Below are 16,902 nucleotides of genomic sequence, written 5' to 3'. Positions count from 1 at the left end.
GAGAGAGAGAGAGAGACACAGAATCCAAAGCAGGCTCCAGGCTCTGAGCTGTTGGCACAGAGCCCAACACAGGGCTTGAACTCACAAACCGCGAAATCATGACCTGTGCCAAGTTGGACAATTAACCAATGGACCCACCCAAGCGCCCCAAAAGATATATTTCTTATGTTAATTGTTCAACCTGAAGACAGATGAATATTCTCTTAGTATTGGTTACTTACCGATCGAAAACTTCTCCACAAAAACAAGAGAACAGCAAAAACTCCAACAACACCTGCACATATTACCATTTCCCATGGGAAACCATAGGGATTAGGACCTGGTCTCATATCTTCAGGCAACACTGCCACAACCTTCAAGACAAAGAAAATTAACTTCTAAAAATGCACATTTGATAAAAAGTGTTGATTACAAACTGCTTGCTATACGTGGAATGTTTGTGGCCCCATAAAATTCCTATGCTGCAACCAAATCCCCAGTAGGATGGTTATTTGGAAGTGGGGCTTTAGGGGTGGTGATTAGATCATGAGAGTGGAACCCTCATGAATGGGATTAGTGCCCTTATAAAAGAGACCACAGAGAGTTCCCTTGACCTTTCCACCATGTGAGGGTATAAGAAGAATGAATCAGGAAGCATATCCTCACCAGACCCAGGATCTGCTCCGCCTTGATCTTGGCCTTCTCAGCCTCCAGAACTGAGAACAATGTTACTTGTTTAACAGCCACCCAGTTTGTGGTATTTTATTATAGGAGCCCACATAAACTAAGACACAAACATAAGTACAGGTTTATGTGTAAACACTCTTAACACCCATTTCATGAAATAAGCTGCCAGACTACCAAACAGAAGGTGTCACGTGTATTTTTCTGGCAATTTTCAATCATGAAGTGATGAAAAATAGCAGTATGGTGAAATGCAATGATTTCAAAACTGGAGTTCTACAGAGATGCCTCAGATTTCCGAGAATAAGAGGAGAGATGGCCAAAGAAAGAATCTGAGCTCAGGTGTTCTTATCCTGCTATCAACCAGTTTAGGTTTTATGTATAGAATATACTGGGTTCCATTTAAGATTTCCCCATGGGGGGGGGGGGGGGGGTGGGAATAAATCTGCAGTTTAGAGAAAAAAAAAGTTTGAAAACCAATGATGAAGCTTTGGGTTTAGAATCTGAATGCCTCTATCTACCCTATTTCTGTGGCTCCATTCTCTTATCTATCATGGGATTAATGCTGTTTGAACATGCATGACAGGTACTCAGGAAAGGTTAACCATTTCCATCAATCCTCTTTCAAAGACCATGATCTTGTAACCATGGCCTTTCTATACTACTTCTCTCCCTCGCAGGTCTTCAGCACAAAACAGCTTAAGGCTTTTACAATTCCTTCTATATTTAATCTTTCTCTGGGTCAGCTCATTATTCATCCTCACCCAATGGGGTTATTCTTTTCTTTGTTACCAGGCCCCAAACATTACTCAAACACAGAAAGGAGAATAGTAGGGAGAAAAAGAAAAATGTCCTTTTAAGTAAAAACCTGGAGAAAAAGAAAAATGTCCTTTTAACAAAAAACCTGCAGTCTAATCAGGTCTGTTTCTTTCCAGCGTTCAACCCAAAACCCATATGAAAAATCTTTACTTTCTAAGATCTTTCTACCTAGAACAACACCCTTTAATGTCTATTCTCATTTCCCAGATCTGTTTTATAACTCTGATCCATATTAAGTACCCCTTCCAAACTACTGTCTATTGTTCATTAATCTGTATTAAATAAACCTGATTATACCTCTTCTAAAAAAAACAAAAACAAAAAAAACAAAAAACAAACCTTTAATTTCTGCCTCTCCCTACATTACCCCCGTTACTAGTTCACCAGAAATGTGTTAGTATTTTTTAAAAATTTCCATCAAAGAAAAGCCCAGGACCAGATGGATTCACTAGTGAATTCTACCAAAAGTTTACAAAAGAATTAATTCCAATCATTCTCAGACTCTTCCAAGAAACAAAAGAGGAGAGAACTTTTCCTAATTGATTCCATGAGGCCAGTATTACCCTAGTATGACAGCCAAACAAATATATCACAGGAAAAGAAAAACACACATCAATATACGATGTAAATGCCAAAGTTCTCAACCAAATAATAGCAAACCAAATCTAGCAGCATATAGAATGAATTATATACCATGACCAAGTGCCATTTATACCAGAGTACAAGGTTGGTTCAACAAATAAAAATAAATCAATATTATATACCATATTAGTAGGAAAAAAAATCACACAATCATCTCAATAGACACAGAAAAGACATTTAACAAAATCCAACATCCTTTATGATCAAAACATTCAACAAATTAGGACTGAAGGGAATTTTCTCAACCTAATAAGGGACATCTATGAAAAACCAACAGCTAACATCTTACTTAATATGAAAAATTGAAAGCTTTTACCTCAAAGCTGGAACAAGGGGGATACCTAGCTGGCTCAGTCAGAAGAGCATGTGACTCTTGATCTCAAAGTCATATAAGTCTGAGCCCCACGTTTGGTATAGAGATTATATGAATAAATAAATATTAAAATAAAATCAAGACCAAGATAAGGATATTCACTCTCTCCATATTCACCTCAATATTGTACTGGAGGTTCTGGCCAAGGCAATTAAGCAAGAAAAAAAAAATCAAAGACACCTATATTGTAAAGGAAAAACTAAAACTACCCCCATTTGAAGATCACATAATCTTACATACAGAAAATCCTAAATAATCTTAAAATTCTAAAATAAGAAGCTTAATAAGAAACTATTAGTGCTAATAAACAAGGTCAGCAACATTGTAGGATACAAAAATCAATACAGAAAAATCCATCCTATTTTCTATACAATAGCAATAAACAATCTGAAAATGAAATTTAAAAAATTGCTATTTACAATAGCATCAAAAAGAGTAAGAGACTTAGGAATAAAGCAAACTTTATACTTTGAAAACTACCAAACACTGTTGAAAGAAATTTAAGTTCTAAACAAATAGAAAGACATTCTGTTTCAAATTAGAAGACTTAATACTGTCCTGATGGCAATACTCCCCAAACTGATCTACAAAATCAATGCAATCCCTATCAATAGTCCAATTGCCTCTTTTGCAAAAAATGGACAGACTGATCCTAAAATTTATAGAGAAATGCAAGGTATATAGCAGTTCCTTCTCTATAGCTATATAACCATACACAGACAAACAAGAAAAAAAAAAAAGAAAAGAAAACAATGTCGGAGTACTCATACTCCCCTATTGCAAAACTTGCCATAAAGCTATCATAATCAAGACAGTTTAGCAACGGCCTAAGGATAGACATATGAACAATGGAACAGAAATGAGTATCCAGAAATAAATTTATGGTCAACTGATTTTCAACAGCAGTATCAAAATAAATCAGTGAAGAAAGAATAGGCTTTTCAACAAATGTTACTAGTACAAGTGGATCTCATACCATAATTCGAAATGGGTCACAGACCCTAACGTTAGAGCTAAAACTCTTAAAAGGAATCATAGTTGTAAATCTTTGTGACCTTTTTTTTTTTTTTGGAAGTTTATTTATTTATTTTGAGAGAAGGGGGGGGGGAGGGGGAGGGAGACAGAGAGAAAGAGGGAAAGAGATAGAATCCCAAGCAGGCTCTATGCTGTTAGTGCAAAGCCTGATGCAGGGCTCAAACCCACCAACCGTAAGATGAAATCATGAGCTGAAATCAAGGGTCAGAGAGGCCTAACCAACTGAGCCATCCAGGATCCCTGTAACCTCATTTTAAGCAATGGTTTCTTAGATATGACACCAAAAGCACAAACGACCAAAGAAAAAATAAATTAGTTTTCATCAAAATGTAAAACCTTTGTGCTTCAAAACTTTTTTACTGTATTTATTTATTTTGAGAGAGAGTGCACAAGCAGTGGAGGGGCAGAGAGAGAAGGAGAGAAAGATAGTCCCAAGTGGCGCTCAAATTCAAAAACTGTGAGATCATGACCTGAGCCGAAATCAAGAGCCGGACAGTTAACCAACTGAGCCCCCAGGGACCCCAAATCTTCACGCTTCAAAGGTCACCATCAAAACAGTGAAAAGATGGGGTGCCTGGGTGGCTCAGTTGGTTGGACGTCCAACTTCGGCTCAGGTCACGATCTTGTGGTTCGTGAGTTCGAGCCCTGTCAGGCTCTGTGCTACCAGCTCAGAACCTGGAGCCTGCTTCAGATTCTGTCTCTCCCTCTCTCTCTCTCTCTCTCTCTGCCCTTCCCCCGCTCACTCTGTCTCTCTCCCTCTCCTTCAAAAATAAACATTAAAATAATAATAATAATAATAATAATAAAATAAATTAAATAAATAAAAATTAAAAATAATAATTTTTTTAAAGTGAAAAGACAATCCACAGACTGGGAGAAAATATCTGCAAATCATGTATGTGATAAGGATCCTGTATCCTGAATATATTAAAAAAACTCTCATGACTCCAACAACAAAAAGGCAAATAACGCAACTTTTTTTAAATCGGTAAAAGAAAGGAATAGATATTTCTCCAAGGACGATACACAAATGGTGAATAAGCATATGTACAAATGCTCAACATCATTAAAATTAGAGGAATGGAGGGGTGCCTGGGTGGCTCAGTCGGTTAAGCAGCCGACTTCGGCTCAGGTCATGATCTCACGGTCCGTGAGTTCGAGCCCCGCGTCGGGCTCTGTGCTGACAGCTCAGAGCCTGGAGCCTGTTTCAGATTCTGTGTCTCCCTCTCTCTGACCCTCCCCTGTTCATGCTCTGTCTCTCCCTGTCTCAAAAATAAATTTAAAAAAACGTTAAAAAAAAAAAATTAGAGGAATGGAAATCCAAACCACAATGAGATACCACTTTACACTCACTAAGGTGGCTAAAAACAAACAAAAAAAAAATTATTGGAGAGCATGTAGAAAAATTAAAACATTGCTGGTGAAGATGTAAAGTAGTGCAGTGTCTATGGAAAACAAAAACTTAAACATATGGTAAATATGACCCAGTAATTCCACTCCTAAGTATATACCCACGAGAACTGAAGACATTCACAAAAAAACTTATACACAAATGCCCACAGCAGTATTACTCATAATAGCCAAAAAAGTGAAAACAACCCAAATGTCCATTAACTATATGGATATTCAAAATGTGGCATATCCATACAATGGAATATTTTTCAGCCATAAAAAGGAATGAAGTACTATTACTAGCTACAATATGGATGAATCTTGAAAGTATGCTAAGTAAAAGAAGTCATAAAGGCCACACATTACAGGATTCCATTTACATGAAATGTCCAGAACTGACCAATTCATAGAGACAAAAAGTAGATTAGTAGTTGTCAAGGGATGGAAAGAGGGGAAAATTGAGAATGACTGCTAATAAGTACAGGGTTTCTTTTGGGGGGTGATGTTAATATTCTGGAATTGTGGTGATGGCTGCACAACATAGTGAATATACAAAAAAAAAAAGTCACTGGACACTATAGGGGCACCTGGGTGGCTCAGTAGGTGGAGCGTCCGCCTTCAGCTCAGGTCATGATCTCGCAGTTCATGAGTTCGAGTCCCACGTCGGGCTCTGTGCTTACAGCTCAGAGCCTGGAGCCTGCTTCGGATTCTGTGTCTCCTCTCTCTGCCCACCACCCCCCCCCCCCCCAACACACACACACTGTCTGTCTTTCTCTCTCTCTCAAAAATAAATAAACATTAAAAAAAATTTTAAGATAAAAAAATCACTGGACACTATAAAAGACTGAATCTTATGTGAACTATAGCTGAACAAAAAAATATTTTTTTAACTAAAAAAAAAAAAAAAAAATTAAAAAGCAGAACGATGTTGTGCCATCCTAGCCCTCAGGCCCATGTGGTGAGCATAGCAGTTTTTAGCAAAGAAATCATCCAGGTAAAAATACATTCACAGTAGAAAAAATTCTGCAAGAATTCTGCAATTCCTCATGTGTCTCTCCATTCACAGTCCTATAAAAACTAAGTTTTGATTATTGTTTTTAGTGAAGAAAAGGAAATATGTACAATCAGAAATCATCACTCATGTCACAATATACTTCTCTTCCAATAAACCCTCTTTCTGTCAGTGAAGAAGCTGCCATAGCCAGAAACCTGGGAGTCATTCTAGATGCCTTCTCTCTCTCATTCTTCACATCCAACGGACAAAATCCTACCCATTTTGGCTCTTAGCTACTAAATATTTTCCCCATTCAATATCCTCTTCTTTATCACTACTTGACAACTCTGTCATCTCTTCCCTACACCCTGTTTCTAGTTTTGTTTTCCTTACATTTCATCTATACACTACTATTAGGAAGCTCTATTTAAACCGAAAGTCTAACCACTGAAATTCTTCAAATGCTCTCCAGCACCTACATCAACTGGAACCTACTTATGTCTCCAGCAACCATTATTGCACATCATTCCGAGCCCAGTTTGTACTCTAGTAAAACTGAGTTCCCTGCACAGACGATGTTGTTTCATGCCTCCTCTGCTTAGGCTACTCGGTTAGCCTGGAAAGGCTTTCCTAAACACTCAAGAAAATACAATCTCTCCCACCCTTCAATTTCCTTAGCACTTTCTGTGTATGCTTTGATAAGCACTTCATCGGTTTCTACTTTGTATTGTTTTTTGTCTTCTCTCCTTTAACAGACAGCATGATACCAGAGGTCCAAACTCAGTCCATTTAGATTCTCCACAGAACTGTCACACACACACACACACACACACACACACACACACACACACACAAAATCACTATACACGCTATAATTGAATGACTGAATACCATAACAGTATTTTTAATACAGATAACAAGAAACCAATAATCGCAACTGCCCCAATATTTTAAGACTTTTTTAATGCAAATAGTCTAAAACATAGGGATAGAAGTGCCCCAAAACATGTCACCAAAGACACCGATAAACACTTGAGAAAAATCTATGCAACCTGATTATAAACTGATCTTAAAAATATATAGAAATTTTGAACACTGGGAGTTCAAGATCTCCAGATTTTACATTAGCACGACGTTTTATACTAAACACACACACACACACACACACACACACAGAAAGAAAGAAACGAAGAACAATGTCGAGGTAAAGTATCTCAAAAGAGCATTCTTTAGTAAAAGAAAACGCAGAATTACAATCCCAACTCCCCATCCAGGCTTAGGTGTCCTTTCAAGACAACTAGAAGTTTCAGCACTAAAAGGAATTCATTTCAGAGGATCAGTCCTCAAGTTTCTCACAGTGGGAGAACCACGTGTCACTGACCCGTGTTCAAAATAAATAACATGACGGAAAGGGAAATCGTTTTAGGAACCCGAAAACACTTAACACACCTTTGCAAAATCCCGCTAGGCAAATGCTCTTTTCACCTTCCTGATCTCCTGGTCCCCTTCATCACCTAAAAAACCACCTAAGCCGCTTATGAACCAGCCTCGGACACAGGCCCGAGCCCAACGGCAGGTGAGGACTGGCTTCAGGACCTCTAGCCACGGCCGCTCAGACCTCAAAGCCAAAGTCGGCGGCTTCCTTCCCCAGGAGGCTCCTGCGACCCCTGGGCCAAGTAACACTGATCGCGCCTGGACTCACCCTGCGTAGCTTTTCCAGGACCAGACCCAAGTACGACTGAGGTGCAGACCCGGGCCCCTCCATGGCGCCAAGGCTGCCTCAGCAGTAGCGGCCGCAGCCCGGGCCTGGCGGAGCCACAACAAGCAGCAGAGAACACACAGCTTTCAGTCCGGAACCCAAACCTGCACCGGGCAACGGGAGCAGACCACTGCTGAGCCGGCTGCGGGGGGTTGCTGGAGAGAAAGAGGCCGACAGGCCTCAAGTGTGCAACGCTCTCCAACCGGGAAGCCTCGCCTCTAGTTACACTCTATGTTCTGAACATCCGGAGGTCCATACCCATCCCTCAGGAGCCTGCAACTAGCCCTCTCCTCACCGTCCACCCCTCGATTTGGTTTCGGCCAGGCAGAGGCGGGGAGGCGGGGAGGCGGGGACGCCAGGATGCGGTAAGTTTCCCCTCCATCTTCGCGCGAGGTCCGTAGACGTGTCCTTGCCTTTCGTTCTTAAAGGGGCCGGTGCTCTACCTGGCCAAGCCGACCACCCTTGGAAGTGGAGGGTCTCGAGGCAGAGACAGTGGAATTTGGCCTCAGGCTCTGCGCTGTAGTGTGGGCCACTAGCCCAGAAGAGTGGGGTTACGGCTCAGGACTCTCCCCCCCGCCCCCGAAATCTGGCCGCAGTAGCGGCGAGGCTTCTCTTGGAGATCCCTAGGCGTGAAGCCTCACGGGGTGAGCGCGGCGCGGCCCCTCGACCCAAGGGCAGACGCCAGGCCAAACACCAGCTCCCAGCACTTTCCTCTCGCAGAACGTCAAGAGTCACCCCCACTGAAGCCCTGACGGCATCGTACCCCGGGGGACGCTGCTGGCCCAAGGAAACCGGCAGCCACCTTCTTTCCAGTCAGAAAATGGCCTGCAGGGCCCGTGCCTGTGCGTACTGCCAACCGCGTCCGGACTTTGGACTTTGGACAGGAAGGCGTCTCGGGTCAGCTGTGGTTCAGACAGAGTTTAACCTCTCCCACGCTAGAGAACTTCGATCGGGTCTCCACTGCCCAGAGGAGGTTCGAGCGGTTTACGCATGTCTACCTAAGTTACCTGAGCACTTGCTAGACAGAACTGTCTTAAACTCTATGAGCTCCTCGTTGCCCAAATGCCAAAGCAGACTCCTGTGGACCTTGGCTGGACGACTGCTGTTCTCTGAGAAGGGGAGCAAAAAGTAGCAGCTAAAAGTAGCACCTTGCCTTCTAAATTTAGGACCCTATTTTTAGGTATGTTGAATAAAGTACGGAGGGCTGGATTTGTTCGTGGGAGACTTTTAGCTGACATAGGTGTAAAGGATAACCCCTGGGTGTTCCTTGCCAGCAATGATAATCCTCAACAAGCTCGGCTTTCTACAAGTCCTCAGGGAAGCGACAAAAAGGAGCAGATGCTTCTTCCTAAACAGGTCACCCGAGAAAACTCAATAGTTGAACAAAATCTTGAATCCTTAGGAAATTTCCCTAATGTAAGCTGGCAGCAACAATTGTGCCAGAAAGAATTAAAAAAAAAAAAAAAAAAAATGGCCAAGTTCACAGCAAATGATTTGAGGGCCCAAATGGGGCCTAGTTTTTTGGAACTCAAAGTGCTCTCTTTTGCCACATCAGCCTAAGGAGTTTCAGGAACAATCGGTATCAGAAACAGAAATTGCTTAATAATTCTCCATTTTTAAGATATTACACAACCTTCATATATGCTGGTCAGTGTGTATTGAAATTAAATTACGTTAATAGCTTATTAAAGTCAAAACAGAAGCATAACCAAAATTTTATACTTAAAATTTCAGAGAATCTTAGAACAATGCATTTAGAGCATTGTATTACTTGATAAAAATTCCTTAATGTCTGAACATTTTCAGGAAATTCTAAAATCATTTTCAGCTTTCAAGACATTTATAACCTAAAACATTTTTTTAACTCTTTTGCCCACCCCTAAAGCAGTCTGTGCCCTTTTCCAATTTTTCAATAATTACCATTCCAAATATTAGGAACATAGATTAGGGACAAAAGAATAAACGAAGTTTTTGAAAATTCTAAAAGATTCCCCTGTAGCAAAAACACAGTAAAACTTAAACTCGGTGCCAAATTCAAACCTAATTTCTCTTTTGTACACTTAATAGTCATATAGAAACTTACCTCTTCCTCTAGATCTTTCAATTCCATTTTTTAAAAAGTTCATGTTAAAATATCTTAACATATAAATAAAGTTCTACTAAGTTCCCCATATCCTTGAGAAAGATTTCAGATTCTAATACATCCTGCACTCTTCTGTTTAACACTGACTGATCCTGTTTTGACACTTGTGTGGTAAAGGGGTACTATAGGTGGAGTTGTGACTACCAACCTATAATCCAATTTCATGGACATTACTCCTTATTAAATTTTTTTTTCCTTAAATATCATTTGCATTAGTATCCTCTTAAAAATCTACAATTGAAAAGAGATATCCTGAATTTGATAACTGATAAAAGTTAAATTGAATGTTTTATTTATGGTCTATTCATATAGAATACATAGTTTTAACTATATAAAAGACATTCAAAGATTGTTCTCAAGAAGACATGGGATTTTGCTGTCTTATCTAGGCCTGCTTTAAAGGAAATGGAGAACAAATGCTCCTATGTTAGTCACAGTAACATTGGAAACAAGCTAACCAGTAAACCTTGTCCTCAACCTAGAAATTGATTTCCCTTATGCGGGCCCTATTGCAAAGCTGTAAGTACTAGTTACGCCCTTTTAATTAAACCTAATAGAAACAATGTCGCAGGCTATAGGATCTAGTCCCTTGGAAGAAAACCAAACATGCTGAGCCACGCTTTCATTCTGTGTACTAGCGATTTAAGAGTTGTTCTCAGAGCATACTGAATCAGGAGTTACCTGTTGAACAAGAGCTAGGTAATTTCCATTGTTTACTCCACATATAAATGAAACATTCTAGTTAGGAATAGATAAATGTTAGAATTCAAAGAGTCTCCTCAATTATGAAATAACCTAGATAAAAAGTATTAATTCCTATTACAAACAATTCAAAGAAAGTTATGTTGTGTACAAAATCTAACTGAAATTACTAACAAATAGAAACAATTACCTGAAACATCTAGATAAAAGAAAAGGAAACCCTTTCACCTAAATTTAACTGGAAAATTGCTCAGATTTTCCATTTACTTGCAGCTTTTCAAAACTATGTTATGGGAGTTTAGTAGATGCACGAAGATTGTTAGAATTCTAGACCTGGCAGGAAGTCTTCAGGACATTTGGTCCAAATATTATGAACTTAAAGCCCTATAAAGGCCGAACAGGTGAAATAAATGCAGGGAAATGAAGAATTCCTGTGTATTCAATGCAAGCACTATTCCCCTTGAGTTTTTTTGGCCATGTGAAAATGAAAGACTATATATTACAGTCTTCTACTTTTTCAAGAGAACCCAAAAATTCAGATTTTTGTATTAACTCACCTTTTAAATGTTGGTAACTGGTTCATAATTTTTTAAACAATGCACAAGTCAGCTTTAACCAGCAGCAGTCTGTCATCTGGTCTCAGCTTCTGATGCTAGAGTTTTAAACTTGAGACTGCCCTACAGAATAAGTGACTTTCCAAGGTCACAAGATAATTTTTTTTTTAAAATTTTTTTAATGTTTCTTTATTTTTGAGGAAGAGAGAGAGAGAGACAGAGTGTGAGTGGGGGAGGGGCAGAGAGAGAGAGAGACACACAGAATCCAAAGCAAGCTCCAGGCTCTGAGCTATCAGCACAGAGCCCGATGTAGGGCTCGAACTACCAGACCTCAAGATGGTGACCTGAGCCAAAGTCGGACGCTTAACTGACTGAGCCACCCAGGCACCCCAAGGTCACAAGATAATTAACACAAAACTAAATTCAATATTTCATGTCTAAAAAATGTCATCCAAAATAGTTAAAGTAAAATGTGTTTAACTATATCTACTGAGTCCACAAAAATAAACATACTTAGCATAGCCTTTACTAAATAAGCACTTAGGAGCAGTGAATATAGCATACTGATTAATAAATTATTGTTATTTTTTAATTTAGTAATTTCACTAGTATAATTTGAGAGGGAAGGGTTGACATGGAAGGGATGTGTCAAGAGGACATACAAATAAGCAGAACTAATTCCATGGGGAGTTGAAAGTTTTATTATATCTTTTTATTTTTTTTAATGTTTATTATTTATTTTTGAGAGAGACAGACAGAGTGTGAGCGGGCAATGGGCGTAGAGAAAGGGAGACAAAGCAGGCTCCAGGCTCTGAGCTGTCAGCACAGACCCGACACAGGGCTCAAACTCACAAACAAACCACGAGATCATGATCTCAGCAGAAGTCAGATGCTTAACCGACTGACCCACCCAGGCGCCCCTATTATGACTTTTTATAATCATTACTATTAGTTTTTCTTTTCTCTTATGATGGAGCAGATTTCTAAGTAAAGTTTTTAATCAACATCTTTAAAACCAAATCATACAGAGTAAATTAATCACTATTCTGGGCTTATTTACCAGGTAAGGTCAACTCTCTGGAACTTAGCAAAGAAATAAAGTGAAGAGGAAGCCTCTGAAAACAAAATGGTATATGTTATTAAGCCCAGTTTTCACTAAGATTCTTATCACAGTCACCACCATCTACCTGGTCACCCAAGCTAGAAACCTGGTAAGTTATCCTCACTTTTCCATTTTCCTCCCATGCTACATTCAATCAATCATTAAATCCAATGAATTCTGTCTACAAAAGATCTATCTAGTTTGTCCTTTCAATCATTTTAACAACCACCATCAGATATTAGATCAAAAGTTTAAAAACGTGGCTAGTGGGCCAAACTCGATCCAAAGAACGTTTTGTCTGACCAATATGGTACTTCTTTTTGTTTGTTTTAAAGTGTATTTATCTATTTTTGAGAGAAAGAACAGAGGGGAGGGGCAGAGAGAGAGGGAGAGAATCCCAAGTGGGCTCTGTGCTGACTCAGGGCTCAATCTCACACAGTGAGATAATGACCTGACCTGAAATCAAGAGTGAAATGCTTAACCACCTGAGCCACCCAGGTGGCCCCTAGTATTTCTTTTTAATGTGAATATTTGCTAGCATTAAAAATCAAGAGATTTCACACAAAATATCCACATCTCCACTTTTCTTGAAATATCAGAAAATCTGGCAAAACCAGGTTAAAGGTAAATAGCAGCTACATCCTTTGGAGAAAACATACACACTCTAGTTGGTTACAGTTCTCATCTTTACCTATGCTTCACTTGTTTCATTTGAGTTTATATACCCTGTTTTAGACCTTCACCATTTATTTCCTAAACTAATACAATAAGTCTTCCTTTTAACATTTTATTTTATTATTTTTTTTAAGTTTATTTATTTATTTTGAGAGAGAAAGCAAGCACAAGCAGGGGAGGGGCAGAGAAAGAGGGAGAGAGAGAGAATCCCAAGCAGGCTCTGCACTCTTAGTGTAGATGTGGGGCTGAGTGCCTGATATGGGGCTCAAACTCACGACCCTGTGATCATGAACTGAGCCGAAATCAAGAGCCAGGCACCCAACCAACTGAGCCATCCAGGCACCCCTAAGATTTTATTTTTAAGTAATCTCTACACCCAATGTGGGGCTTGAACTCACAACCCCAAGATCAAGAGTCACATGCTCTACTGACTGAGCCAGCCAGGCACTACCCCACCTTCTTTTTTTTACAGATTTTATAATGCAATAAATTCTTGACCAGGCCTGCCTTTGGTCTTTACCTGTTTAATCCTTATTTGATATTTGATAATATTGACAGATAGACTTTATAAATGCAACTTTTTCATTTTACTCACTGCTTAAAACTTCAATAGTGCCCCATTATCTACAAGATAGAGTTCAAATTCCTATTATAATATTTGAAGCTATTCTTGATTTAATCCCTATATAATCTTCATTATCATCTTATTTTTAATTAGACTAAATTGGTTATAATTCTCCAAAAATGCATGATCTATTCCACTTACTTACTTTTAAAAATGCTCTCTCCTCAACCTAGAATGCCCATCTTTTCTTTGTGTGGCTAACTCCTCCTCTTCCTTCAAGGTAAGCTCAAGTATGATCTCTGAGACACTTTCCCAGGCTTCTCTTCCCCCACCATATCCAGCTACCACTTCTGGTCAGTCTACTAGAGCATCCGTAGGGTGATTAATGTATCAGTAGCCTCCTTTGTCTATTACAGCACTGTATTATAATTATTGCTTTTTTTACCTATGTCCTCCAACTAGAGTAAGCTCCTTAAGGCAAATACTGTTCAATTACATCTTAAAATGTAAGAAGATAAAAGTGCTTCTTCAATTATTTATATGTTAGAGTAGATAAGAAAAGGAAATAGCATTTGTAAAAGGCCTTCTATGTGTCAAGTACTATAGCTAAGCCCCGTGGGATATCTCATTTACAATAAATGAGATAGGATTTAATAGGATTTACAATAAAGGGGTGCCTGGGTGGCTCATTCAGTTGAGCGTCCAACTCTTGATTTCAGCTCGAGTCATGATCTCACAGTTTATGAGATTGAGCCCCACATTGGGCTCTGTGCTGGCAGCATGGAGCCTGTTGGGATTCTCTCTCTCTCCCTCTCTCTCTGCCCCTCCCTCTTCCCCCCCCCCCCCCACTTTCAAAAGTAAGTAAATAAACATTTTTTTAAGTGGAAGATTTTGGAATTTTTGTTATGGCTTTGTTAAATTTTGAGATATTTGTTGCTTTTGTAAGAGTCTTATAATATACCATTTTGAGATCCCAGCTATCATTCAGATATTAACAATTTGCTTAAGATTCATTTTAGCTCCTATTGTTTCCAAGCTATATCATTCAGTATAATTCTCCTGATTTGAAAAAAAAGGGAATAAAATAGAAAGAAAGAAAAAACAATGCTCATGATCAACAAAACTTAAGGAAAGGTTAAAAAAATCCTTAACAATATCCATGCAACAAAACACTCATGTAAGGAGAAATCCTACATGTAAGATTTTATAGAAAGACCAACATTATGTAACATTTGCATAAGAGGATTCACTTAAACATCATTTTCAGTTACTCCTATATTTAGAAAATAGGTAAAATTATTGCAAAAGATTTAAAAGGTCAACTTACCCTTTCTGTAAGAATTATAATTGATGAAAATGCAGAATTCATGAAATCATAAATGTCAATTTGAAATAAGTATTTCAGAATCTGATACTCAGAAGCATCTTCTGTCAATTTATAAATAAAAATATGTTACCACTTGATGTGATATAACTTTTGCATCTAATTTCTTCCTTAATTGCTGCATTAGAGAACAAATAACTTGTTTCTTACCTTTTTGAGCAATATAATTTTGAGAAGACAGAGAGTAATCAGTTGAAAACATTTGACTGTTTGGCAGGGTATTTTCCACAGATCTGTCTATTTCCTGCTGAGTAGGTCCTTCAGTATCTAGTGATGTTTTTGATTTTTCATCATTATTTTTAGAAGATGGAGTCTCGAAATGTACTTCTTTATTAATTCTTGTGGGTAACTCTATTTCAGATACCATATCTGTGAATAAATATAGAATTGTTTAGGGGGGTTTGTTGTGGGCTTCCTTTTGTTTTCTAGGCAGGTCATTCTTTGAATTTTTGTGGTCATTGTGATACTTCATTACAGAAAGAATTCCATAAAACATAAACTTCAGCTTGCATTAGTTCCTACTGCGAATGTAATTAATTACCACAGACTTAGTGCCTTAAACAATACAAATATATTCTCTTAGAGTTCTGGAGATCAAAAGTCCCAAAACCAGGGTGTTGGCAGAACTGTGTTCTTTCTGTTGGCTCTAGAGGAGAAATCTATCTCCTTGCCTTTTCTACTTTTTTGAGGCCACCTGCATCTCTTAGCTCATGGCTCCTTCTTTCATATTCAAAGTCAGCAGTACAGCATCTTGTAACCTCTCCCTTACTCTAACCCTCCTTCCTTCCACCTGTAACAAACCTTGTGATACTGGGATAATCTCTCCTTCTCACATCTGCAATATGACATTTTGCCATGTCAAGTAACATATTCACAGGGTCTGGGAATTAAGACATGAACATTTTTGAATGGTCATTATTTAGCCTACCACAATGCTTTTCTTTATTCTTTTACCAAGGAAGAATTTTTAAGACTGTATAGAATTCTATTCTCTACATTGCCTTTTTGTCCTAAAAACTATTTAAAAAAAAATAAAAAATAACATAACTGTCAACAAAGATGCTGTTGTGCTATTATATAAGCTTATGACTAAGAATAAGACATTAAATAGCTCTCCATAGGATTTCATTCCTGTTAGATATATTTATTATCCAAGAAAGTATAATATTTAAATCCTATTGCAAAAATATATATCCCCGCCATTCAAGAAAATTAGTTACGATAGATTTTTCTTACTTTATCTGTTAGAGAACCAGAAATAGTCAAAATGACCAAAATTATTTACCATATCTACAGCCTCATTTTTTATACAAAAGATTTATTTAAAAACCAGTAAGACCCTACTACATCATGACCTTGTCACACTGGGCATTTAACACAAGACTTGCTCTACAATACTGGGAGGGGGCACATAAAACAAATCAAATTGATTCAGAAGCATAGCAATTAAGAAATAAAGTAAATTTATTTTTTGTTTTAATGTTTACTTATTTTTGAAAGAGAGAGAGAGCAAGATAATGACCTGAGCCAAAGTCGGATGCTTAACCGACTGAGCCACCTAGGTGCCCCCCAATGAAAGTAAATTTCCTTTAATGAGAACTCAGAATTAAACTTCAGAGGGACTCAACATCATACTTCCATTCGGGGACTTGATACAAAAATTTAATTTGAACTGCTATTAGCAGGTGGCAGGAACCACCTTCAAATGAATCTTCAAATTAGAAAATACTGTTTCACCACCTGTTGGGGATAAGTTGCAAATGGAATAATTTAGTATGGTGAGTAACTATTTTGATGATCACCTCGCCTGGATACTTTCCCATAACCATTCTGCTGGTTGCTGTAATCACCATATATATGGTAGTTGTTGTAACCAGTGTAATAATATACTCCATAACCGCCTATTCTATATAATGAATAGAACAAACTGAGCCAGTTACACAAAGAAAGACAATATTAAAGTTCACAACAATTAACTTCCAAGTTCTGAAATCTAGTCCACTAGGTTATACATGTCTACAGTCCATAGTTGCCAGGATGTACTATTAAATATAAAAGCCATTATCACTCAAAGTTTTAATGAGATTGCTCCAAAAAAGA

At 38.4% G+C, this 16,902-nt stretch overlaps 1 protein-coding gene across 12 annotated transcripts in view; it reads right to left on the bottom strand.

The window, feature by feature from the left end:
• Positions 1-16,902, bottom strand: part of MIA2 (MIA SH3 domain ER export factor 2) — a 108,003-nt gene that overhangs the window by 73,222 nt on the left and 17,879 nt on the right. For 3 of the 12 annotated variants that reach the window (XM_078448294.2, XM_078448296.2, XM_078448295.2), the window contains exons 5-7: positions 14,953-15,171; positions 14,746-14,846; positions 222-353 (exon numbers count right to left, since the gene is read on the bottom strand). In XM_078448294.2, the coding sequence (XP_078304420.2) occupies positions 222-353; positions 14,746-14,846; positions 14,953-15,171 (452 nt within the window). Of the gene's footprint in view, positions 1-221; positions 354-7,620; positions 7,800-7,972; positions 8,301-8,440; positions 8,545-9,760; positions 9,896-14,745; positions 14,847-14,952; positions 15,172-16,902 lie in introns of those variants that run through there. The other 9 variants (XM_078448300.2, XM_078448301.2, XM_078448305.2 and 6 more) reach the window with 5 other exon arrangements.

Source organism: Panthera onca, chromosome B3 (genome assembly GCF_046562875.1).
Source record: "Panthera onca isolate mPanOnc1 chromosome B3, mPanOnc1 haplotype 2, whole genome shotgun sequence".
Lineage (NCBI taxonomy): Eukaryota > Metazoa > Chordata > Mammalia > Carnivora > Felidae > Panthera > Panthera onca.
Note: the sequence above shows the minus strand (reverse complement) of the source record. Positions and strands in the feature narration are given on the sequence as shown.